The 27,056-nt window shown below is 47.5% G+C and overlaps 1 protein-coding gene and 1 pseudogene across 7 annotated transcripts in view; one reads left to right on the forward strand and one right to left on the reverse strand.

The window, feature by feature from the left end:
• The window catches only part of EPS15L1 (epidermal growth factor receptor pathway substrate 15 like 1), a 113,107-nt gene extending 92,339 nt beyond the window's left edge, over window positions 1-20,768 (reverse strand). For 5 of the 6 annotated variants that reach the window (XR_013960785.1, XM_080671865.1, XM_080671864.1 and 2 more), the window contains exon 1: window positions 20,664-20,768. Coding sequence is in view for 5 of the 6 variants with exons in the window: in XM_080671865.1 (XP_080527991.1) it covers window positions 20,664-20,696 (33 nt within the window). In the remaining variant the exon portion in view is untranslated. The remainder of the gene's footprint in view (window positions 1-20,663) is intronic. The other variant, XM_080671863.1, reaches the window with a different exon arrangement.
• A 1,887-nt stretch (window positions 20,769-22,655) lies between these two features.
• LOC308252290 (large ribosomal subunit protein uL23-like) lies at window positions 22,656-23,125 on the forward strand (annotated as a pseudogene). Its single transcript has one exon. The product of its transcript is annotated as a large ribosomal subunit protein uL23-like (transcript).
• The last annotated feature ends 3,931 nt before the right edge of the window (window positions 23,126-27,056 follow it).

Raw genomic sequence — 27,056 nt, forward strand, 5'->3', positions numbered from 1 at the left:
ACCCAGGTTGTGGGTTTGGTCCCCATAGATGTCTCTCTCTTTCTTTCTCTCTCTCTTTCTCTCTCTTCTCTCTCTCAACATATCCTCAGGTGAGAAATAAATTAGTGAATAAATAAATCCCTTTAAAAACAAACAAAAATATGGATGTAAATGTATTTTCAAGTTAGTGTTTTGGGTTCTTCAAATAAATACCCAGAAGTGAAATTGCTGGGTTCACCTCTTTTTTTATAGTCTTCATTTTAAAGTCCATTTTGTCTGGTATAAGTATTGCTATCCCAGATTTTGTTGTTGTTTTGTTCTACTACCCCATATCTTTTGTTGGTTTGTTTCCATTTTCATGAAATGTCTTTTCCATCCCTTTATTTTCAGTCTGTTTGCCTTTTGACCAGAATGAGTCTCTTGTAGACAGCATATGTAAGGGTCTTATTATCCATTCAGCCTCTGTACTTCTTTTGATTGGGGCATTTAATCCATTTGCATTTAAAGTAATTGTTTATATATTGCCATTTTATTATTCACATTTTTCATTTTTTTGTTTTCCTCTTCATCTTAAAGAAGTCCCTTTAACATTTCTTGTAATAATGGTTTGGTGATGATGAACTCCTTTCGCCTTTTCTTGTCTGGGAAGCTTTTTATCTGTCCTTTAATTCTAAAGGATAAATGATAGTTGCGCTGGGTAGAGTAATCTTGGTTGTAGATCCTTGCTCTTCATCATTTTGAATATGTTTTGCCACTCCCTTCTGGCCTGCTAAGTGCTGTTAAGAAATCAGCTGACAGTCTTATGGGAGCTCCCTTGTATGTAAGTAACTGCTTTGTTCTCTTGTTTTAATTCTCACGCAGTGATATGTTTATTGAATTTTAGAGAGAGGAAGAGAGAAATAAATATCATCTCCGATATGCGCCCCAACCAGGGATCAAACCCACAACCTAGGTATGTGCCCTGAGAGGGAATCGAACCCACAACCTTTTGGTGTACGGGACAATGCTACAACCAGCTGAACCACCCGGCCAGGGTCTAACTGCTTTTCTCTTGCTGCTTTTAAGAGTCTTTGACTTTAATCTTTGGCATTTTAATTATGATTTGTCTTGATGTGGGCCTTTTTGGGTTCATCTTGTTTGGGGCTCTCTATGCTTCCTGGACTTGTATGTCTATTTCCTTCACCTAGTTAGGGAAGTTTTCCAACATTATTTTTTCATATAAGTTTTCAATTTCTTGCTCTCTCTTCTCCTTTTGGCACCCCAATGATGCAGATGGTGTTATGCTTGAAGTTGTCCCAGAGGCTCCTTATGCGATCCTCATTTTTCATTTTAATTCTTTTTTCTTTCGGATGTTCCAATTGGGTGTTTTCTGCTTCCTTGTCTTCCAACTCACTGATTTGATTCTCTACTTCATCTACTCTATTGTTGGTTCCCTGTAGTGTATTCTTCGTTTCAGTTCATATATTCTTCATTTCTGACTGGTTCTTTTTTATGCTTTCTATCTCCATTTTTTTATCCTCACCCGAGGACATGCTTAGAGAGAGGAAGGGAGGAGAGAGAGAAACATCGATGTAAGAGAGAAACATCGATGTAAGAGAGAAACATCAAGCGGTTGGCTTCCACACACACCCTGACTGGGGATCAAACCCAGGCATGTGTTCTGACTGCCTGACTAGGAATCAAATCAGCAACCCTTTGGTGCACAGGAGATTGCTCAACCAACTGAGCCACTCCAGCTGGGCTTTTCTATCTCCATATGTATGTTTCCTATCTCTTTGTTGAAGTTCTAAGTTCCCCTACTCTTCCCCTAAGTTCATTGAGCATCATTATAACCAGTGTTTTGAACTCTGCATCTGGTAGATTGCTTGTCTCCATTTTGTTTAGTTCCTTTTCTGTAGTTTTTGTTCTATTCTTTCATTTGGGACATGTCTCTTTGTCTCCTTATTTTGGCTGCCTCCCTATGTTTGTTTCTATGTAGGGCTGGTATATCTCCCAGTCTCAATAGAGTGGCCTATGTAGTAGGTGTCATGTAGAGCCCAGTGGCGAAGCCTCCCCAGTCACCTCAGCTGGGTACTCCATATGTGGCCCCCACACACCCCATGTGGGCTCTGTGCACCATCTTGTTGTAGTTGAGCCTTGATTACTATTGGCATATCAATGGGCGGGTGGATTTACCCACCCATCCCCCAGGCCAATTGGCTGTGAGGACTGGCCACAGCCACCATGGAGGATCTGCTGTGCAGGGGCTGACCCCATGGAGCAGAACTCACTTCAGCAGGGCTCAGGTACCCGCCAAGTCAACACCTTGAGTTTGTGGCTCATGGAGGTGTTTGGGTAGTGCTTCAGCGTGGTCTAAAGCTGTCCACCAGATGCACTGGATCTATGGCCTCCTGGGATATGCAGGCCAAAGTCAACCACTGCCTGTGCTCTGCCCAGGGCCACCTGGCATGACCTACAAAGTGATCTGCAGATGGTTGCTACTCTACTTGTGCTGGGCTCAGAGGTGCCCAGAAGAAGCCAAGCTGTAAAACAAGGCCAGCTGACACTAGCGCCATGCCTGAGGCCACTTAGCAAGAGGTACAGGGTGGCCCAGCTGGTGTGGCTCAGTGGTTGAGCGTCGACCTGTGAACCAGGAGATCAGGGTTCGATTCCCAGTCAGGGCATATGCCCGCGCTGTGGGCTCAATCCCCAGTGTGGGGCATGCAGGAGACAACTGATCCATGATTCTCTCTCATCATTAATGTTTCTCTCTCTCTCTCCCTCTCCCTTCCTCTCTCTGAAATCAATAAAAAAACATATATATATTAAAAAAAAAAGGGGGGGGTAACAGGGTACACAGAGGCCAGATGCTTGTTGAAAGATTTTAGGAAAGTTGGCAGCATGAGCCAAGACAGGCTATTTGTATGGAAAAGCCACTGGAAAGGACTTAAGTGAACCCACAAGTTGGGTGGGGCAGGGTCTCAGGGAATCACTGGGACAGGGTGAAGAGTATTAGCAAGGTTGAAGGTATCTCAGATATGGTGCCTGCCTACTGACTGTGGGGAAGCACTCAGCAAAGGAACAATGGCCTCTGCCAATACCTCTGTCTGGGAGAAAGCTGCCCCTACAGCTCTCAACCTGCTGCCAAACAATTCAGTCCCTCTCCATATATCCCTGGCAGCTTTTGAACTGCTGCCCCAGCTCTGGAGCTCAGAGTGAGTCTGAGTAAATTTGTGCAAGTCTTTTAAGAGAAACACCAGGGACTCCAAGAGCCCTCCATCTCACTTGCCACAATCTCTGCTGGTTTTTACAACCAGAAGTTATGGGGATTTCTCTTCCCTGGGCTGGTGTGGGGGGGGGCTGGTTTGGAGCCGGGACCCCTGACTCCTCAGGGAAACTTCCACAGCTGAGATATCCCTCCTGATTTTTAACTACCACACATGGATATAGACCAGCCTGTTCATCATCTCTACCCCTCCTACTAGTTTCAATGTGGCTTCTACTTTATATCCTTAGTTATAGGACTTCTATGCAGGTAAATTGCAGGCTGTTCTGAGGATTATTCTGTAGCTTAGTTGTATTTATGATGTGGTTGTGGGAGATTCTGAGGATCATGTTTACCTATGCCACCATCTTGACTGGAAGCTCCCTTCATGTTTTACTTTTTTTGTTTGTTTGTTTTATTGTGGTTTTTTTTTTTTTTTATTGTTAATCCTAACCACAGGAAATCTTTTTCCATTGATTTTTTTTTAATCCTCAACTAAGGATATTTTTTCTATTGATTTTTATAGAGTGGAAGGGAGGGAGGAGAGGGAGAGAGAGAGAGAAAGAGGAGAGAGAAACATCGATGTGAGAGAGACACCATCGATTGGTTGCCTCCTACACACGCCCTGACCGGAGGTGGAGTTTGAACCGGCAACACAGGTAACTGCCCTTGACCAGGATTCCAACCCGAAACACTCTGGTGCACAGGCCAATGCTCTAACCACTGAGCAATGCCAGCCAGGGCTCCATTGATTTTTAGAGAAAGTGGAAGGGAGGGGGAGAGACAGAAAGAGAGAAACATCAATGTGAGAGAGATACATCAATTGGTTGCCTCCTACATGTGCCCAAAATGGGGCTGGGGACCAAGCCTGCAACCGAGGTATGTGCAACTTGACCGGAATTGAACCGGCAACCTTTCAGTCTGAGGGTCAATGCTCAAACCACTGAGCCTACCTTCATGTTTTATTTATTTATTGTTTGTTTGTTTGTTTGTTTGTTAATCCTCACCCGAGGATAATTTTCCACTGAGAGAGTGGAAGGAAAAGGGAGAGACAGAGAGAAACATTGATGTGAGAGAAACACATAGACTGGTTGCCTCCTGCACACATCCCGACCAGGGCAGGGGAATCTGCAACTGACGTATGTGCCCTTGACTGGAATTGAACCGGGACCCTTCAGTCCGCAGGCCGACGCTCTATCCTCTGAGCCAAACCAGCTAGGGCTTTGTTTTAAAATACTAAGAGAGCCTGGCCAGCATGGCTCAATGGTTGAACTTCGACCTATGAACCAAGAGGTCACGGTTCGATTCCCAGATTCCAGGGTCAGGGCACATGCTTGGGTTGCGGGCTCGATTCCTAATGTGGGGTGTGCAGGAGGCAGCCAATCAATGATTCTCTCTTATCATTGATGTTTCTATCTCTCTATCCCTCTCCCTTCCTCTCTGAAGTCAATAAAAATATTTTTAAAAAATAAAATACTAAGAGAGAGAACATAAAAACTTCCTCCAGCCCAGATGCAATTTACAATTGGGGGGACAGGAGAGGGCACATCAGAGATTTCACATCCTTCTGTTGAGAGGGCTTTAAAACACCACAGTTAGGTGAGCTCATGCGATTTTAATGCTGCATAAAACTAGCTTGAGATGAGGGCACAGCAGAAACATTTTGAAGGAAAGACCCTCCTGACACCTAATGCCCCCAGAATTGAGTCTACCCAGCTCTGATCCTCACTTTCATCCATGGCAGGATTCCTAAATCTTTACGCCTGGAGCCAGGAGAATTCGCAGTCTGCTGGAAGTACGTGCTCACATGCCAATGATCCCTGACCTTGCTTAGTTCAAAGATGACATTTCTTTCTAAAGCAAATTAGTTTTCATTATACAACTTTTAGAAAAGTATCTGTAATTTTTGTATTGATGAATAGTGGATCACATTTATTGAGCACTCACGGTTTTCTATCCTGCATCTCATTTAATCCTCCCCAATAACACTATGGGCAGGTAGTATTATAGCCCCCAACTAACAGGTGGGGAGACTCAGGGTCACAGAGCCAATGAGTGATGGAACCAGAGAACCACCCAGGCATGTAGCCCTAAGCTAGTGTGTCTGTCTCCTGCAAAAAACCACCCAAACATGACAGAGCCAAGTACTGGGCCACAGCATGGCCTCCTGCACATACTCACCTGGCAAAATGCACAGATCACATGATGGTGCATTTTATTCAACAGACAAGGTCAAAGTGCAGGACACAACTTGAGCATATATAAACCCTGACTCGAAAACCAGCACAGCCTGCCATTTCCCCAGGAAAACGGAGACCCCATCAGGGCTGTGTTTCAATGTGCTATTGCCAAGTTTTGCAGGAAGTTGGGCACATAACACCAAAAGACATGCTGGTATGAGTTCCTCTGTGGAAAACCAAATAATGATGCAAAAAACCAGGGCCTGAATAAGTACTTCTTGATAATCTTTGCATTTTTGCCTTCCACATAGGGATAGTTACCCTTGTTGCTTGCACAACCATTATCTAGGCTGTATGCCCAGCCACATTCTGCAGGTGAGAAAACTGGAACTTAATTCACTATCTCTCAAAATTTGTCAAGAAACACTGGGGCATCCCAAATCTTTCTAGAACTGACAGCTCCCTCTGATTGCCCGATCAGAGGTTCCTAAACCACAGCTAAGGTAAGCATTACCAAGAGGAGAAGAACTTGAATGTGAGGAAGAGCTTTTATAAAGCTCAAGGAAAAAGACAGATATCCCAATTTTAAAAATGAACAAAGGGTAAGAGAAAGACAATTCAGAAAGAAGAGAGGCAGCAAAGTTAGGGGAAAATGTTCAATTTATGTATTGCAAAATTAGAAGAAAATGTCAGTGTTTGCCATCAGGTTGGCAGTCATAGAAAGGTTATCTGCAGGGCTGGCCAAAATGGAAACATGTCTTGTGCCATGCTGGTAGAAAGATAAACTGACCAGCCTTTCTGAAGGTCAATGCAACAACATGTGAAAAATGTGTCACCTCTGTTATGCAGGTTTACTTCAATTCCTACCAAACTCAAGGAAGATTCTTTGTAGACACCAATAATATTATTCTTTTTTAAAAAAATAAATTTATTGAGGTGGCATTGGTTCACAAAATCATACAAGTTTCAAGTATACAGCTCAATAAAACATCATCTGCACACTGCATGGTGTACCCATCACCCCAAAGGATTACTCTAAAATGTAAATAGAGCACTGGCCTGTGTGGTTCAGTTGGCTGGGTGTCTTCCCGTGCACCAAAAGGTTACTGGTTTGATTCTTGATCAGGGCACATGCCCAGGTTGTGGGCACAATCCCTGGTGAGGGGGCATGTTAGAAGCAATTTTTCTCTCTCTCTCCCTTTCTCTTGCTCTAGAAATCGATAAAAAAATATTTTTAAAAAATAAAATGTAAATAGAAAGGCAAAGAAACTAAGATGAATAAAACAACTCTGAAAAAGAAGAATAAAGTAGGAGGAATCACTCTACTTGATTCCAAGGCTTGCTATAAAGCTATAATATTCAAAACAGTGTGGCCTGGCCTGTGTGGCTCAGTGCTTGAGCATCGACCTATGAACTAGGAAGTCATGGTCAATTCCTGGTCAGGACACATGCCCAAGTTGTGGTCTCAATCCCCAGTGGCGGACAGGAGGCAGCCAATTAATGATTCTCATCATTGATGTTTCTATCTCTTTCTCCCTCTCTCTTCCTATCTAAAATGAATTTTTGAAAAAAAAAATTTTTTAAGTGTGGCACTAATGGATAGATGGACACACAGAGCCATAGAACAGAATGGAAAGCCCAGAAACAGACCCACACAGATGTGCCTACTTCTGACAAAGATGTAAAAGCCATCCGGGAGGAAAGAGTCCTGCTCAACAAATGGTGCTGGAGCAACTGGACATCCAGCCAGAGGAAGAAAATGGAACTCGACATAAGTCTCACACTTTATATAAAAACTAGTGGTTGCCCTGACCAGTTTGGCTCAGTGGATAGAGCATCGGCCTGCAGACTGAAGGGTCCCAGGTTCGATTCAGGCTAAGGGCACGTACCTTGGTTGCGGGCACATCCCCAGTCGGGGGTGTGCAGGAGGCAGCTGATCGATGTTTCTCTCTTATCGATGTTTCTAACTCTCTATCCCTCTCCCTTCCTCTCTGTAAAAAAAATCAATAAAATATATTTTAAAAAAATAAAATAAAAAATAAAAATAAAAACTAGTGGCCCGGTGCACGAAATTTATCCACAGAGGGGGGGGTGTCCTTCAGCCTGGCCTGCACCCTCTCCAATCTGGGACCCCACGGGGGATGTCCGACTGCTGGTTTAGGCCCGATTGGGCCACAGGGATCGAGCCTAAACCAGCAGTCAGACATCCTTCTCGCAATCTGGACCACTGGCTCCTAACCGCTCACCTGCCTGCCTGCCTGATCGCCCCTAACCACTCTGCCTGCCAGCCTGATCACCCCCAACTGTCCCCCATTCTGGCCTGATTGCCCCCCAACTGCCCCCCCAACCTGATCGCCCCAACTGCCCCCCCCACCGGCCTGATCACCCCCAACTGCCCCCCCGCCGGCCTGCTCGCCCCCAACTGCCCCCCCGCCGGTCTGCTCACTGCCAACTGCCACCCCCTGCCGGCCTGCTCGCCCCCAACTGCCCTCCCCTGCTGGCCTGATCGTCCCTAACCGCCTCTGCCTTCAGCCCTGCCACCATGGCTTTGTCCAGAAGGACGTCCGGAAGGTCTCCCAGAAGGTCTCCCGGTATAATTAGCATATTATCCTTTTATTAGTATAGATTAACTCCAAATGGCCCTAGCCAGTTTGGCTCAGTGGATAGAGCGTCAGCCTATGGACTGAAGGGTCCCCGGTTCGATTCCGGTTGCAGGCTTCTGAGTTGCAGGCTAGATCCTGTGTGTGGGGTATGCAGGAAGCAGCTGATCAGTGAGTTTGTCGCATCATTAATGTTTCTCTCTCTCCCTTCCTCTCTGAAATCAATAAAAAAAATATATTTTAAAAAAAATTAACTCCAAATGGATCACAGACTTAAATGTAAAACTATAAATAAAACTTTTAGGAAAAAAATATAGGTGAAGATATTCAGGATCAGAAGCTGGGAAGAGAGTTCTTATACTTGACACCAAAAGCCTATTTCATCAGAGGAAAAACTGATAAACTGAATCTCATCAAAACTAAAAAATGCTTGCTCTGCGAAAGATCCTGATAAGAGGATAAAAAGACAAGCTATGGACTGGGAGAAAATGCTTGCAAATCACATATCTGACAAAGGACTAGTATCTGAAATATATAAACAACTCACTCACTCAAAACTCAAAAGCAAAAATCCAAACAGTCCAATGAGAGCATGAGCAAAAGACACCAAAGAGAATATACAGATGGCAAAAAAGCACAGAAAAGATGGCCACCATATTGTCAGCCATCAGGAAAATGAAAATTAAAGCCACAGTGAGATACCAGCACACACTATTAGGGAATGGCTAAAATAGCAACACCAGTGAGCAGGCAGAGAAACTGGATTGCTCATACATTGTCAGAAGAAATGATAAAATGTACAGCTACTCTGGAAAACAACTTTGCCATTTCTTAAAACAAACAAATAAATAAAAATTAAACACACAACTACCACATAACCCAGCAACTGTTTTGGGTACTCATCCAGAGACATGAAGACTTAGCTTCACATAACATGCTGTACTCAAATGTTTAGTGCAGCTTTATTCATCATCACCCAAAACTGAAAACACCCCCAATATCCTGGGATTGGTTAAATGAATTATGGTTCCATGGAATACTGCTTGGCAATGAAAAGAAACTAATTGCTGATACATGCAAAAATCTGGAAGAATCTGCAGAGGATTATGCTGATTGGAAAGGCTAATCTCCTAAGGTTACATACTGAATAATTCCATTATATAACATTATTAAAATGCTGAAATCAGCCTGGCCAGCATAGCTCAGTGAGTGAGCACTGACCTATCAACCAGGAGGTCAGAGTTCGATTCCTGGTCAGGGCATATATCCAGGTTGTGGGCTCGATCCCCAGTGTGGGGTGTGCAGGAGGCAGCCGATCGATGGCTCATCATTGATGTTCCTCTCTCTCTCTCTCTCTCTCTCTCTCTCTCTCTCTCTCCCTTCCTCTCTGAAATCAATAAAAAATATATTTTAAAAATAAGTGTTTTCCCATCTGGGGCACTTCATTTTTTAAAAAAATGCTGAAATCATAGAAATGAACAGATTAGTGACTGCCAGGGGTTAAGGAAAGGGGGGGGGAGTGGGAGTGGCTATACATGGGTAACTAGGGCCTTGGCCAGTGTGGCTCAGTTGGTTGAATGTCATCCCATGCACTGAGAGATCACTGGTTCAATTACTGGTCAAGGCATATGCCTAGGTTGTGGACACCATCCCCAGTAGGGGGCATGTGGGAAGCAGCCAATGAATGTTTCTCTTCTCTCACTGATGTTACTCTGTCTCTCTCCCTCTCCCTTCCTTTCCCTCTAAAATCAATAAAAACATTTGTTTTAAATAAAAAAGGGCAATTCAGGATTCCCGTGGGAATGGAACTGTTCTGCATCTGACAAGAGTAATGTCCATGTTTTGGTTGCGATGGTGTACTATAGATCTCCAAGACATTATCACCAGAGGAAAGTGGGTTAAGAATACACAGGATAGCCTGGACAGTGTGGCAAAGTGGTTGAGCATCAACCCAGGAACAAAGAGGCCATGGTTCAATTCCTGGTCAGGGCACATGTGAGCTCTACCCCCAGTAGGGGTCGTGTTGATGGATGATGTTTCTCATCAATGTTTCTATCTTTCTGTCCCTCTCCCTTCCTCTGTCTCTAAAAGTCAATAAAAATGTACTTTTTTAAAAAAAAAAGAATACACAAGATGTCTGCATTATTTTTTGCTACTGTATGTGAATCTACAATCATCTCAAAATTTTAAAAATTTTTTTAAAAAAAGGACTTAGGGGACCTCAACCAAATGCAAAGTTCCATTTTTAGACAATCAGGAAAATTGAATCTGGACTGGGTATCAGACAGTACTAAGAAATATTGTGTAAGGTGTGACACAACAATAACTTCTTTATCAAAAAAAACAGGAAACTACACAAAGTGGGTGCTTTTGTTTTTAAAGAAAAACGGTCTTAACTGTTAAAGATGCATATTGAAATATGATTTCTAAAATTAAAAAAAAAAACACACTTGGAAATAAAAGTGAATATGGGAAGATCAGGAGATGGTAGCCGGGTGAAAGAGATTTGCAAAATTTTGGCCTCAATGGTAAATGGGTGGTGGGTACATGGGAGCTCATTAAACTCTTCCTGCGACTTTTATTGTTTAAACTTTTACATAAAAAGACCAACATCTGATGAGTTTCTACTCTGGCAAGGATCCTAAGGTACAAGCTGCTTCTCAGTCAAATATGATAAACAAAGAGCAGCTTTATCACCAGCTGGATCATGCTTCTGTCAAACAATAAAAACTAGCATTTCTTTAAAATATACACATGTGCGCGCACGCACACACACACACATACACACATGTGTACATATGCTCTCCCAATACTGTAAGGACTTGTCCTGAAGAGTGATCAGCTATGCAGAAGAGGGAAGGGCAAGAGAGTTTCATCAGTTCGTCCAGCTTAGAGGTGTGACTGCAGGTGACAGTGAAGGGCTGAAAACCTCTAAGGACTGGTAAAGATAATAAAGAATTGTTGTGTCTCCACTGAACAGAAAACCACATGGCAGTAAAAACAGTATGAGCAGAACATGTATGAGTGTGTTATGATCGTCAGACATTTGCTAAGTGAGAAGGAGGGCCCAAACCAGCTCCACAGTTGAGACCTGGCTGGTAAGCACAAAGTAATCAAATCCATGTGAATCTAAATGTGGCTGGAGAGACACCATGTACTATCAGGGATTCGGACTGGTAAACCGCTGCCTCCTCATGGCTTTCTGAGCTCTCCAGGGTTCCAAGCACACATTGCTTTTGTAAATAGGTCAAAAAAAGGGAAAGGGAGAAGCACAAGAGGGATCTAAAGGGAGATACACAACTCTCCCTAGGGACCGAAATGACCCCATGACAAGGGACAAGCTGAGGACCTGTGCCCGCCATTCAGCACAGGACTCTGTCTGACCCATGCTGAATTCAGGGCTTGAGGTGTGGACATGACAGGGGGGTTGGGTGAGTAAGACCTGCAGTCCCCCAAGGAGAACCAAGGAGTAAAAGAACCACAGCTGAAAGTTTAGACGAGCAATGAAATGTCATGATAAACAAGACAGCTGGAAGGAGTTCAGGGCCAAGAGTCATTTGGAGAGGCTGAATGTCAGGAAGGAACAGGAACACAGAATCAAGGTGTGAAAGCTTCGGTGCTCCTGGGAAACCATCTCTCTCAGCCCATCTACCAGAATAGAAAGTGAGGAAGAAACAGAGGTCACCCTGACACACTGTCCTAATGCAAATGCAGGACACCGAGGTCATCAGCACCACCAGACAATGTGACCTCGAGTCCTACCCTAACCCTGGAAACTTTATGCAACCCTGGGGAGGGTGAACAGCCTCTTGGTGCCTTGGTTTCTTCATTTGGAAAATGAGGATGAGCATCTCCATCACAGGAGACTGACTCAGAGTAAGCGCTGGTCAAACACTGGCTGTTTTGAGTCCTGTTCTCTCCTTGGTCACTCTCCTTCCTCCAGCTCCATGTGAAAACTTTGTGCTAGTCTCATAAATGTCCCCATCCCAGTTCTACCTCAAGCTACCGCCTGTCCCTACCCTTCACAGAAAACTTCCTAACAGGGTATCTGCCCTTGGATTCACCAGTTCTCAACCTTGTAGATTCATTCATTCATTCATTCCCTCATTCAACAAACACAATGAGTTCACACTGAGGAGGCATGGATGACACAAAAGTGTGTGGGATGGCGCTCTGAGGCTCAGGAAGAGGAGACAGGTAGGCAGAGTGAGCCCGTGGCTACAGAGCAGGGTGCTGAGGGGCACAACAGCAGGAGACACAGCCATGGCTCCAGAGTCTGGGCAAAGGTCAGGGATGGGTAAGCCAAGTTCCAGGACAGAGGGGCAGGCAGGGACTCTGGGTCACTCAGCACCATTTCAGCCAGGCAGGAAGGGTAGATAAGATAAGATGACAGGGTCAGTGCATGCCTTGCTGAGAAGCCACCCTGAAGGCGACCTTGGCAAATGTGCACATGAGAAGGTGACCTGAACATGCACTCAGCTACACAAAAGGGGGAACAGGAGGGCAGGGCAAGAAGGAAGCGATCAGGATGCATACCCAGGTTGTGGGTTTGATCCCCAGTCGGGGTATGTGCAGGAGGCAATGATGTCTCTCTCTCCCTTCCTCTCTCTGAAGTCAAAATAATAACAATCCTATATAATAAAGCGGTAATATGCAAATTGACCCTCATGCCCTCACAAGATGACTGCCTACGACCAGGCTGGCAGGGGGGTTAGTGAGGGACAACCAAACGACTGAACAAGCAGGCTGTGTGGGGCAACCAGGCCGGCACGGGGGTTAGTGAGGGATGACCAAATGAATGAACAGCAGGCTGCATGGGGTGACCAGGGTGGCAGGGGGAGCAGCTGGGGGCAACCAGGCCGGCAGAGTGGAGGGGGCAGTTAGGGGCAACCAGGCTAGCAGAGGGGGGCAGTAAGAGGCAACCAGGCCGGCGGGGATGGGGGGGCGGGGGGGGGGGCAGTTAGGGACAACCAGGCCAGCAGGTGGGTGGGTGCAGTTGGGGGTGACCAGGCTGGCAGAGGGGGCAGTTAGGGGCAATTAGGCTGGCAGGGGGGGCAGTGAGGGGCGACTAGGCTGGCAGGGGGGGCAGTTGGGGGCAACCAGGCCGGCAGGGAAGGCAGTTAGGGGCAATTAGGCTGGCAGGGGGGGCAGTGAGGGGCGACTAGGCTGGTGGGAGGGGCAGTTAGGGGCAACCAGGCCAGCAGAGGCAACCAGGCCGGCAGGGGGGGCAGTAAGGGGATACCAGGCTGGTGGGGGGGGGGCAGTTAGGAGCAACCAGGCCAGCAGGGAGGGGGCAGCTGGGGGCGACCAGGCTGGCGGGGGGGGGGGCAGTTAGGGGCAATCAGGCCGGCATGCAGAGGCAGTGAGGGGCGATCAGGCCAGCGGGGGGTGGGGGGAGGCAGTTAGGGGCAACCAGGCAGGTAAGCGATTAGGAGCCAGCGATGCAGGATTGTGAAAGGGATGTCTGACTGCCAGTTTAGGCCCGATCCTGGATCGGGCCTAAACCGGCAGTCGGACATCCCCCAAAGAGTCCCAGATTGAAGAGGGTGCAGGCTGGGAGTCCCTCTTCAATCTGGGACTCCCCCAAGGAGTCCCAGATTGAAGAGGGTGCAGGCTGGGCACGAATTTCGTGCACCAGGCCTCTAGTAAATAAATAAAAACAAATGAGATCTCACACTGTTATAACGCTTAGCAGCTTAAAAATAACTTTTTTTTTTTTATCAAAAAAGACAAAACTACAGCGCAATGCAGAGCCCAGACCTGAGTCAGAAGAGCAGTGTAAGCAGAGCTTGCTGGATGTGACCTTTCACAAGTGTCATAATGCCTATTGGCCTCAGTTTACCCTTTATAAAGTGAGGATAAAACCAACCAGACTAACTGGGAGGATAAACTGAGTAATCCAAAACTCCTTTTCTGCTCAGTCCTTGGCACCTTCGTAGTGAGACCTTTCCAGACCTCATGTATGGGGTCTTGCTTCATAGTTCTCACAGCATGATCCCATTGCCATGGGACAGACTCTGTAGGTACCTGTTCATTTCCTTATGCTGTGCCTCCCTCCTTAGAATCCTGGCTCTATGGGGCAGGATTGTCTTCACGCTCCCTACTACATCCCACTGCCCAGAAAGCACCCAGCAAAGAGAAGGTGCCCAGTAAATACTTGCTGGAAGAAGGGCTCACTACACAAATAAACACATTGACAGCATACCCATCAGGGTCCTGACACTCCACTGCTCTGAGGCAGATATATAAAACTGAAGTTATTACCAATTTGCAGATGGGGAAACTGAGGTGCAGAAAATACTGCACAACTAAGGGCACTGAAAGAATATCTGGGGACCCTAACACTGAAATACAGGCACCCTGAAGAGACCTCAAATGATAATGGAGCTTACAGTCTTCTTCGAGGGAGAATATGTAGTAGTTTTATGCATGGACGCTGGCCACTCAGGTCAGGTCAAGGTAGTGAGAACCTGAGAGCACCCCCAGGAGCGGGACTGATGAAATGCCTCTCACCTGGGTGGTAGTGTTGTGTCTGTCTGTTGGCACAGTAATGTGGCACAGCCTGGGACATCAGAAAGTGGACACTAAGCTCTAGGGTACCATCTGATCCAAGATAGTCACTCCACTTCTCAGATCAGCTGATTGAGGTTAAGAACGAGGCGTGGGAAACTTGCTTTAAAGTTCAAAATCGGGGCAGAGGGGGGAGAAACTTATATGTTCTTGCTTGACTGGGAGCTAGTTAGTGGACAAAAACAAAACAAAACAGGCCAATGCAGGTCTGTCAGACAGAGAGACAGCCAAGGAATTCTGCATCTTACAGGGAGGGGCCAAACTTTACTCTCAAACCGGGCTCTCTGCCCACCAATTTATATGGCATCACCATTAGCATTCTAGTAAGATAGTGAGACAGCAGATATTTTAGAGAGAGAGAGAGAGAGAAAAAAAAAAAATGAAAGGACAAACAAGTGTCCCAAGCTATCAGCATTCATTCCAGACACACTGGCCGGGTGTTGTCTGGGCGGGGTGCCCAGCAGGCTGCCTGGAAGAGTGGAAAGAGCAGGGTTCTACAGGCAGATGAATGTGGGTCAACCCCAGCTCTGCACCCACCAGCTACAGATTATTGCAATCTCTGTGGGTCTGTTTCCCATTTGCAAAATGGGAAAGTAAGCACATGACAAAGGGGGTAAGGGTGGGGGTGGAACTCCTTGAGCAAAGGGAAGTCTCTCCTCACCAATGAGACCAATGCTTTCCTCCAGTTACCATGTACTTCCTAGGTCCAGAAGCAACACAAGGGACTCACAGGAGGGACAGGAGGGAGAGCTTCTGCTCAGGTGGGGCTGAAGGAAAACAACAGCAAGGAGGCCTCTAAAAGCAGCTGAGCAGGCAGCATGCTGCAGGAGGTCACAGCATGGGGTTGAAGGGGGCACTGGGAAGAGAAAGGGGGTTGCGTGGAGATGATGGAAGAGTGGAGAACAAGCCTACAAGGTCAGGTGGAGCAGGAGCAGAGGGCATGGGAATGCCAGGCCAGGAGCAATCAAGCTGGACATACTGAAGGGGAGAGGAATGGGAGCCGATAGAGGTTTCTGGACCAGGCAAGTGGTTGAGGATGCGTTTTTGAAGATGAATCCCACAGTAATGTGGAATGAACTAGGAGGCTCAGCAGGAAGGGGAACAGCCCCAGTGCATGTACTTGTGGGTGTAGTAAGGAGGTAACTGGTTCCAGAGTCCAGCAGGCTGGCAGGGACAAAGGAAAAACAGGAGGCTGGACTCCAGAAGAAAGTGGAAGACAGGTTTAGAGTGTAATGCACGAACATGCCAGAGACCATGCCAAAGACGGAGCACACAGAAAGAAAGGATACAGGCAGAGAAGGCTGACATTTGGGGGTAGAAACGAGAGTGTGAAAGTCCTTTGGTGGGCTACAGTGACAAGTGTTTTGAGAAAGACTAGCCCCAATGATGTCCACTGGGGTTAAGAATGGCAAGATGTCTCTAAATGAAATAAAACTCTAAAATCACCCATAATTCACCCTAGCTGGTTTGGCTCAGTGGATAGAACGTTGGCCTAAAGACTGAAGGGTCCAGGGTTCGATTCTGGTCAAGGGCACATGCCCAGGTTGCAGGCTTGATCCCCAGTAGGAGACATGCAGGAGGCAGCTGGTCTAAGATTCTCTCTCATCATTGATGACTATCTCTTTCTCTCTATCCCTTTCTGAAATAAATAAAATTTTTTTAAGAAAATAAAAAATAAATCACCCGTAATTCCACCAACCAGATGTAACCATTATGCTTGTGTTGCAGTGTCCGCTGTATCATCTAATCTTTTAAAATAGTTACATATTAAAAATTAAATTACACCATACAAGCAGTCTTATAATTTGCTTTTCCTCTGAGCTAAATCCTCAATAATTTTTTTTATTTTAAAAAATATTCTTTTAAATATAATTTAACAGCTATGTGGTAATTTCATCATGTAGGTGAATATTTTTTTTATATTTTTGTATTATTCCAATTTTTCCTCATAAATCAAACTGTAATAAATTTCTTTGTTGCTTAAAAAAAAAAAGAATGGCAAGGTGGCCAGTAACCTATGAAAGCACATGGTACAAAGGGGTAACACAGGTGTGTTTCTGGTGTGGGTGAGGCTAAGGAAAGCTGTGCAGAGACAAACATAAATCAACTAGTGACCCGGTGCACAAAATTCATGCACATTAAAAGGGAATTAATTAAAGGAAATACTTTAATATTGCTATTTGCCCTTTCTCTATAATAGAAGTGTCAGAGATGAAAGAAAATTAGTAAAATGTATATGAAAATCTTCCTCCTGTCAGAGTCTGGGGCACACCACGGGAACCAGAGTCAAGTCCCCACCCACCCATGTGCGCCTTGAAATTACGTGAGACCCAGACCCAGCCAGAACCAGTCAACAATCTAAACATTGGGCTAGATCAAGACCCGGCCGGCCCCACCCCCGTCAAGCCCTGCCAGGTGGGGTGTGCAGCCTCAGGTCGCCTGGCCCGGAGCTGGGGCAGGGAGTGAGGCCTGAGGTCCCCCAGCCTGAGCCGGGCGGGGGGCGGGGGGGGCAGCCTCAGGTCCCCTGGCCCAGCGCCGGGGTGGGGTGCACGGCCTGAGGTCCCCGTCAAGCCCGCATGGCAGGGGGCACGGCCTCAGGTCCCCTGGCCTGGCGTCATGGTGGGGGGCGCGCCCTGAGATCCCCCAGCCCGACACTGGGGCGTGGAGTGAGCCCTGAGGTCCCCCATCAAGCCCTGCCAGGCGAGGGGCATGGCCTAAGGTCCCCTGTCAAGCTCCACCAGGCAGGGGATGCAGCCTGAGGTCCCCCGTCAAGCCCTGCCGGACAGGGGGCACAGCCTGAGATCCCCCAGCCTGGCGCCGGGGCGGGGGGTGCAACCTGAGGACCCCGGCCCGGCGCCAGGGCAGGGGGCATGGCCTGAGGTCCCCTGTCAAGCCCCACCAGGTGGGAGCGCAGCCTCAGGTCCCCTCCCCCAGCCCAGCGCCACGCTGCTGATTGCTCATTAAGGCTTGTTAGGGGAACTCTGCCTCTGCTGTGGGCGTAGCCATCTTTGTTATGGTGTGATGGTCAATTTGCATATTCCCTCTTTATTAGATAGGATAAGATGCTGATGGGGGGGGGGGAGGATATTGATCCTAGAGGAAGAACTATAGACTCTTAGAACTGACAAGATTTATACTCAGGGTTTAGGGAAGGAGATGTCATAAAGATATCAGAGAGTAAGGAGCAGACCAGGAAAGCTGCTGATGGGCAAAGCGCACGCGCACGCGCGCGCGCACACACACACACACACACACACACACACACACACACACACCGCCACTCTATAAAACCACTAGCTAACCACCTTACTCACCTTCAACTGGCCACCCATGTTCCAAGTGTGCACTACATTTCAACCAGGTCACAGCCTCCTACTCCAGGGGCTCCCCACTGCCTCAACCAGAAGTTATCCTGGAATCATATTTACCCTTCCCCTGTAATTATCTGTGAACCATGTGATCAGCCAGACTGGAGGTGCCTGGAAGGGCTATGCCTCACACCTGGGTTGGTAGGAACACCTGGTGCAGCGCTTCACTTAAGAACAGGTGCACAAAAATGTTGACATAATTACCCAAAGGAAGAAAGCCTGGCCATGACTTCATTCAACAAACATAAAGGGAAAGCAACAGGAAAAAGCACCATCAGTGACCTGAACTTGGCAGAGGTCAGAGGATCCAGGCTGTCAGTCTCTTATAACTCCTCATTCAATTTTTTTTAATTTAAATTCTTTATTGTTTAAAGTATTACATGAGTCTCCTTTTTCCCCCATTGACCTTCCCGGCCGCTCTCACCCCCTTCCTCATTCAATTTTGCTCCCACCACCAGCCCCCATGCCACACATAAAGAAAAGCCATCTGTGAAAAGCTTTGGGCAGTGCAAGTCCCTACTTCATGGCACTTGTCATAAGTAGACCCCACCCTCCTAGTAGTGGGTCTTCCTCACACCACCACTCAGCATGTATCACAGTCCACAGGTGTGAGTCTGTGTGCTATCTGTCTCCCTAGTAAACTGGGCGCCAAATAACAGCAGGCACAGGTTTCTTGATCCCATGCCCCCAAACCCATGCCCACCCCCCAGCAGCAAGAGGCCTTATGACAGGTGACCAGCAAAGGGAAGAATGACATTTAAGCTGCCACCTGAAGGAAGGAAAGGAGCCAGGCACTGGAAGATCAAGGGAAAAAACAGGGAAGAGTGTTTCAGGGAGAAGGAACTACCTGTGGGGACAACCTGAGGAAAGGGAGTCTGACTATCAGAAGAACAGAAAAGCAGCAAGTATGAAGTATGATTGCAGTGTGGGTGCCAGACAGAGCAGGCGAGAGAAACTGGCAGACACCGGACCAGCAGGGCTTCCTGGGGAGGTACGGGGATTTTATTCGAAAAGATTCTAAACATGTGAAATTATATGACCTGATTTACCTGATTCAGGTTTTCACACTGCCTTCCTCTAAAGCTAATCCTTCAGCAGTAAAATAAGAATCCCCTTTGTTATGCTGATAAGCATCACCGTGTTAGACAGCCCTTAATAAACTCTAAGGCACTCAATAAACATTAGCTATCGTCATCAAAGTTCACATTAAGGCTAGTGGCAAATTTGAAAGGAAGTTTTTAAAAAGATTTCCCCCAAAAGCAGAAGCCCTTTCTCATTAAATGAGCCTGAGCGAGTTTCAACCCTAACACCCTAAACTGTAGCAATTGGCTATTATTAATACCCAACTTCTGTATGGCACTTGGTTTACAGAGCATTTTCATTATGTTACAGACCTTGTTAACTAGTAACCGCTGGCCTTTAATGCTTTCAGTTTAGTAACAGTTACAAATAGGCTAGTTCTTGCAAGATTTAGCAGGTATGCATGTCTCTCTCCTTGGATCAGCATACCACTCATGTCAACCTGCCTATCAGCTCTCCTAGGGTTTGGCATTCTTATTGCTGTGTCTCTAGTCCCACATGTCCAAATCTGCCAGAGAATTAAATGATAGTTATAGAATCACTGCGTGCTTTGATGTGCCAGGCACTGTTCTAAGGGCTTTACATGTTTAATCTTCACATTATCTCAATATTTCTTTTATTCCTAGTTTCCAAATGAGGTGGCTGAGGTGTAAAGAGGCTAAGAGCTTCATCTAAGGACACTCAGAGGAATAAATGCTGAAGCCAAGATTTGAACACAAGATGATGTAACCTATGTCCTCACTCTTAATCCCGGTGCTGTGCTAGGTTAATTCTGGCAAAGTGCTTATAATATGGTACTACAGCAAATACAACACAGGTATTCAGCAAATAAAGGCAGTTTGTTATCAGCAGGACACAGGTAGTTTCTAGTTCCCACGAAAGTGTCACCTCTAGGAGAGCAGCGACCTTGTCTGTCCGGGTGACTGCTGCGTCCCCAGAACCTGGACCAACGCACATCGGACGTATATAGATAAATGAATGAACGTCCCACCCTTTAGGGAGCAGGGCTGCTCGTTCATGGCTCTTCTTTGCACGTCTGTGTCGCGCTACTGTTACTGCCCCTTAGAAAGAGCAGCAAGCGGACTTGCGGACACAGTGGGCGCCCGGAAACCTGCGATCCCCCTTTCGCGGCTCTGGGGTGGCCGAAGAAGCTCCCAGGAGAGGGAGAGATGAGTCCAGGATTCCACTGCTGGCGGGTCCTGGCTCCAGTGGGGCTCTGCCCTCCACCAGGGACACAGTCCACACCGCCGGGGACATTCCGCCCCGCCGCTGAGAGCGGGCAGGAGACAAAGGGTCCCGGGGCCGCAGCACCGGCAGAGATGCTCGCTCCTCTCGCCCATCTTCCCGGGAGAGAGTCCAAAGCCGTGGTGCCTCGCCCAGATTGGGAGCTACGGCGGAGGGCGGCGGGTCCGGACCCCGCACCGTACCCCGCCTGGTCGCACCCGGTCCAGGGTAGCGCGGGTGCCGGAGGCCCCGGGCCGGCCTGTCACCTTCAAAACAGCCCGCCCCCTCGCGCGTCCTTCGCCAGGGCCCTAGAGCGGGAGCCGCCGCCGCTCAGCCCGACAGCCCCGCGCCTCGGCCTCCCCGCGGCACCCACCTCGCGCCCCGGCGCCGCGCCCCCGCCAGTCCGCCTGGCTCGTACCTGCTGAGAGAGCGGGAGAAGAGGCGCCGCCATCTTCCCACGGACCCGGGATCCAAGCGGCGGCGGAGGGGCCGCGCGTGCGCACTGTGCGAGGGGAGGTGCGTGCGCAGCGGGGTTCGAGAGTGGGCGGGGCTGGAGCCAAGCCGCGCACGCGTAGCGGAGCCTACAGGGGCGGGGTCGAGGGTGGGGTCAAGCGCGCCCTGCACTGACTGGGACCGCGGGGCCGGGCTAGCGGGCGTGTTCAGCGGACCCTAAGCCGGTGTTTGCGGTGCCTAACAGACCCCCGCCGTCTGCCAGACTTTACCACGCTTCATTTCTCCAGGTTCTTGCCGATGCCGAGCCCTCTTCTAGGGATTCCGTTCGCCTACCCGTGCGCCTGGCAAACGCATTTATAGGGAGGCCGTTGCCCACCCAGCAGAGGGTCGGGACCCTCGCCCTGCCCCGCATGGTGCCCTTTTCCTAGGACAGCTCTGTGTGCCTGTGTTCGAATCTGAGTCTACCCCCTTAGGGCTTTGGCTAAAACTGGGTTGCGACACAATCTATGCTGCAGCAGCAGCCACAATGCCTAGAGTCAGTTCCCAGTCTCCACTTTCTAGCTGTCTGACCTTGGCAAGTCACTTAAGTCGCCTCTCTGGCCCGTGGGCTCCCCTTCTGAAAAGAGGGAATGATAATACGTTTGCTGTTGTTTCACCTCTGTGCCTCACACTGTGCTCAGCATGGAGCAAGCACCTACCTGATGTTTGCTGGAGGACCATTCCTGGAGAGGCATTTATTTATTTAAACACTGATAAGAAAATTTATGAGGTGTTCTAAATTAAATTACAGGGGGCTGGAGAGTGAGAGAAACAGAACAGTAAGGCTGTTAACAGCTGGGGAGCAGCTAACAAGACTGCTTACACATCTGAGTGTGTAATTCGAGGTGGCTATTTCCACCATTATCTAAAAGAATAGCCAGCAACTTCAAACCCCGGGAGCCTGGCACTTGTTTGTTTACACGTGAACTTTCAGGACTTGCCCACTGCTACCTGGGACTCTGCACCTATCTCAGAATTAGCTTGCCTCACCTTCTCCCACCTCCTTAATCTATAGTCAACATAAATTCTTTCAAAACAACTTACATTTTCCCCCACTACTTACATTTTCTCCCCTACTCAAAGACACAGGACTTGTGTTTTTTTTTTCCACCTGTCACTGCTGCTGGTGGTTTAGACTCCATGCCCCAGGACCTGGTCTTTTTCCTTGCTAGCAATGGCCCAAGAAACCCTCTTTTTTGTTTTTTTGTTAATCCTCACCAGAGGATATTTTTCCATTGATTTTTTTTTTTTTTTTTTAGGAGATAGTGGAAGGGATGGGGAGACGAGATTGGTTGCCTCCTGCATGCGGACCAGCCGGGGGATGGAGCCTGCACATGCTCCTGATGGGAATCGAACCCAAAACCCTTCAGTGTGAGGCCAGTGCTCTAATCATTGAGCCAAAACAGCTAGGGCTATACTCTTTTTTTTTTTTTTAATATATTTTATTGATATTTTACAGAGAGGAAGGGAGAGGGATAGAGAGCTAGAAACATCGATGAGAGAGAAACATTGATCAGCTGCCTCCTGCACACCTCCCACTGGGGATGTGCCCACAACCAAGGTACATGCCCTTGACCGGAATCGAACCCGGGACCCTTCAGTCCGCAGGCCGACGCTCTATCCACTGAGCCAAACCGGTTTCGGCTAGGGCTATACTCTTTATTTTAAAAAGTAATTTATCCCTAACTGGTTTGGCTCAGTGGATAGAGCGTCAGCCTGTGGACTGAAGGGTCCCAGTTTCAATTACGGTCAAGGGCACATGCCTGGGTTGTAGGCTTGATCCCCAGTAGGGGACGTGCAGGAAGCAGCCAGTGAGTGATTCTCTCTCATCATTGATGTGTCTATCTTTCTTTCCCTCTCCCTTCCTCTCTGAAATCAATAAAGATTTTTTTTTTAAATAATTTAGCCGTGCCTTTTTATGAAGATGGCGCCGAAAGCTAAGAAGGAAGCCCCTGCCCCTCCCAAAGCCGAAGCCAAAGCAAAGGCTTTGAAGGCAAAGAAAGCAGTGTTGAAAGGCGTCCACAGCCACAAAAAAAAGATCCGCACGTCACCCACCTTCTGACGGCCAAAGACACTAAGGCTCCGGAGGCAGCCTAAATACCCTCGAAAGAGCGCACCCAGGAGAAACAAGCTTGACCACTATGCCATCATCAAGTTCCCCCTAACTACCGAGTCAGCCATGAAGAAGATAGAAGACAATAATACACTTGTGTTCATTGTGGATGTCAAGGCCAACAAGCACCAGATCAAACAGGCTGTGAAGAAGCTCTATGACATTGATGTGGCCAAGGTCAACACCCTGATCAGGCCTGATGGCGAGAAGAAGGCATATGTTCGACTGGCTCCTATGATGCTTTGGATGTGGCCAACAAAATTGGAATCATCTAAACTGAGTCCAGCTGCCTAATTCTAAATATAAAAATTTTACACTGAAAAAAAAAATAAAAAATAAAAGTAATTTAGCCGTGAAAGTTAAAAGTTTTAACGTTTTGCCTTCCATTCACTATGGACACCCATTCATCTATGGCGGGTTTCCACTAACAGGGTGAGGAAGAAGGGCCAGCAGGCAGCTGACCACAGTGGCCTAAGGTTTCTTCAGGGCCAGTTGGACCCCCTTTACCTGGTCCCCTGTGATGGTGCCTGGCAGGCAAGCTAGAAGGCATGGGATCTCAGGGGTGGGGCACAGCTTCCTGTGCACCTGCTCCATTCTGGAGTCTCAAGCACTGCTGCTCCAGTGTCTTCAGTGAGTTGGTGCACCTCACGCCATTCAGATGATTATAGCATGCTTTGTGTCTCACTCAACAACTCTGTCCCCATCAAATACTCCTTGAGCAACCCTCATCCCAGCACAGGTGCTCCATGTTGGACCAGGCAGACACAAGCTCTACCCACCTCAACAGCCTAGAGTGGGGGTCTAGCCCTGGCCTCCATCAGAACCCCCGGAGGGCTTCTTCACACAGACTGGTTTCTGACTCTGACTCCTAGATCTGCTGAGGCAACTGGTCCCACTCCCGCTGTGGGAACCCCCGGTCTAAAAGAGGGAAAGACATCAAATAACTACACGAGAAGCAGACCACTGTAAGCAGTGATAGTGGGTTGCACAGAGTACTCCAAGGCTGTGCCACTTGAAGGTGGAGCATACATTGGGTGACAGAGGTAGGAGTGAGGACATGGCAGGCAGAGGGAGCTAAGCAGCACAGAGAGACTGAGGCTCTGGAACTCAGCACAAGTCTCAAGATGAGGCCAGATCATACGTGGTCTTACAAGACACCCTTTTCCAAGAGCAATGAATTAAAAGCATGTGTAATCCAGCCTCATCTTCAAACTGTCTTGTTCTCTGAGCCCCAAGTTCTAAGATTCACCATGCTCCTTTGGCCCTGGGCAAAGAGCAATGGGAAGCTGCCAGAGGGTTTTCATTTGTTTTTATTTTGAGGGTACGTTTGTTAAAGCTGGGGACACTGAAACCAGGAAGGGCTTAGGTCAGAAGAAGCAACAGAAGAGAGCCTAGGCAGGCTGCTTTGGCTCACTGAGAAATAAGTCACAGTGAAAGAAGTGAGCCAGGGCGGGGCTATGGTCAGCTCACTGGAAAGTCCAAGAAAAGGGGGCCTTGGAGACAAGTTCAGAGGGTTAGCCTGGGATGAGCTGCGCTGCCCATTGCTCCCCTGGTTGCGAGTCTCGTGGGGATCCTTATGAGTTTAGGCGATGCACGCTTGTGGGGGAAGCAGGGGAATGGAAAGGCGAGGGCGTGCCTGCCAGAGGGTTTTGAATTTGATCAGATCTGTGTTCTAGAACAGTGAGTCTGAATGCAGTGGGCAAAGTGGACTGAGAAGAGAGGGATGGAAGTGAGTAGGCCATCTCACAAGATGCAGCAGTGGTCCAGATGGGGGTGATGGAGGTTTTTAGCTATTCTGCGTACTTTATCAGGTCCATGTTCCCTGAGGAAAAGAGAAGTCAACCTAGATATTTCAAACAGAGGATATTTGATACAGGGGATTGAGTACAAAAGTACAGGAAAAACAGAACGGGAGTGTCAGGTTACCTAAGATTAGTAACTATAGGAAGCTGCTAGGCACACAGGTCAAAAGGAAAAAAAGGTGTTACCCAAAACCAATATAATCAATGGGCCCTCACCAGTCATGACTGTTTCGGCCGTTGTTGCTAGAGTCACAGCTCCTGTCACCACTGCCTAAGGTGTTGGCAGAATATTGAAAATAATGGTTTCTCTCCACCTGCCTTAGGACTTCCTTTGACAGAACATGGGAAATGGTATCTTGGAAATATGTGCAGTTTCCAGCCTGGGTGTCAGAGTCTACAGGGGCCATAACAGCAGACACTTCTGCACCTGCTCAGCTGAAAATAGAGGCTTGGTCCCACATGTCTGGACTGAGTGGCCTGGGACTCCCCCTACTGATGTGGCCACCATGCTTGGCAGTGCTCAACTGTCCTGGGGACTCTCTCACTAGAGTCCAGGGTACGCTTCCCAACCCAGCAGCCATTCACCACGTGTGGCTATGTAAGTTTTATTTTATTTTTTTAAATACATTTTTATTGACTTCAGAGAGGAAGAGAGAAACAGAAACATAAATGATGAGAGAGAACCATTGATTGGCTGCTTCCTGCACATCCCACACTGGGGATGGATCCCGCAATCTGGGCATGCAACCCAGCCAGGAATCGAATTGTAACCTCCTGGTTCATAGGTCGATGCTCAACCACTGAGCCACGCAGGCCAGGAGCTATGTAAGTTTTAATTAATTACAATTAAATATGATTAAAACTCATTTCTCCATAGAATGTACAACAACAATAGGAGTTAACCCCAATGCAAACTATTGACTCTGGGTGATAATGACATGTCAGTTCATCAATTGTGACAAGTGTACCACTGTGGTGGGGGATGTCGTTGGTAGGGGAGGTTATATGGATGTGGGGACAAGGGGTATATGGGAACTCTCTCTACTTTTCACTCAGTTTTGCTGTGAACCTAAAACTGTCCTAAGAACATGTATTAATTTTTGTAAAAAGTCATTCCTCAGTCCCACCAGCCATATCCCAAGGGTTCACATGCAGCCAGTGGCTATTGTATGGCCAACACAGGTGGGGATAATCTCCATCTTCACAGAAATTTCTCCAGGAGAGTGCTGCTTCAAGAGATCATCTCTGAGGGATTGCTTCCAGCATTTTCTCCATAGGCCTGGCTCTCCTTCTTCCCTTACTAACTTCTCAGAGTTGAGAGAGGTAGGTAATGTTTGAATCCCACCCCTGCACAGCAAGGGAGTATTTAGTTTCTAAGACTGAAAACCCCTGATGAACTCTGAAGACCAATGAAGTCCAAGTTCGAAGGTCTGCCAACTTTGGCCAAAGCAAGAACAAAACTTGCCAGAAACTCACTTTCTGAGTGGACTTTTCATACTGATCATCTGTGAATATGCCATTTATAATTTCCAATTTATTCAGCTTATTTCTAATATCACTAGATTCCAAATTTCTGGTGTTCTAAATTTGATACAGTAAACTCTCGATTTTGCAGACCTTGATTTACCAGACTTTGGATTTAATGGACAAAATGTCCGGTCCGTATGTCACATGTGAAAATTAACACCCTGTTCTTTTAAAATACGTTTAGCCCTAGCCAGTTTTGCTCAGTGGATAGAGCATTGGCCTTTGAAGGGTCCCAGGTTCAATTCTGGTCAAGGGCACGTCAGGCTCAATCCCTGGCCCTGGTCAGGGCGTGTGTAGGAGGCAACCAATCGATGTCTCTCTCTCACATCGCTGTTTCTCTCTCTCTCTCCGTCTCTCCCACTCTCTCTAAAAATCAATGGAAAAATATCCTCAGGCAAGGATTAACAAAAAAATAATATGCTTTTAACCAAGATTTGCTTATAATTAAATTAACAAGTTATTTTATTGTTATTAATTCACTGTTTTTTAAGAATAGTTTAGCCCGGCTGGTGTGGCTCAGTGACTGAGCATCAATCCATGCACCAAGAGGTCACTAGATCAATTCCCTGTCAGGGCTCATTTGCGGGTTGCAGGCTAGATCCCCAACAGGGGCATGCAGGAGGCAGACAATCAATTATTCTCTCTCATTATTGATGTTTCTAACCCTCTCTCCACCCTTCCTCTCTCTGACATCAATAAAAAAAAGTTTTGTTAAAAATTATAGTTTATTGATTTTTAGAGAGAAAGGGAGGGAGGAAGGGAGGAAGGGAGGGAGGAGAGAGGGAGAGAGAGAGGGAGAGAGAGAGAGAGAGAGAGAGAGAGAGAGAGAGGTGAGAGAAACGCATGGACCCGTTGCTTCCTGCACCCACCCCAACCG

Source organism: Plecotus auritus (assembly GCF_963455305.1).
Source record: "Plecotus auritus genome assembly, chromosome: 6".
In the NCBI taxonomy this organism is placed as follows: Eukaryota; Metazoa; Chordata; class Mammalia; order Chiroptera; family Vespertilionidae; genus Plecotus; species Plecotus auritus.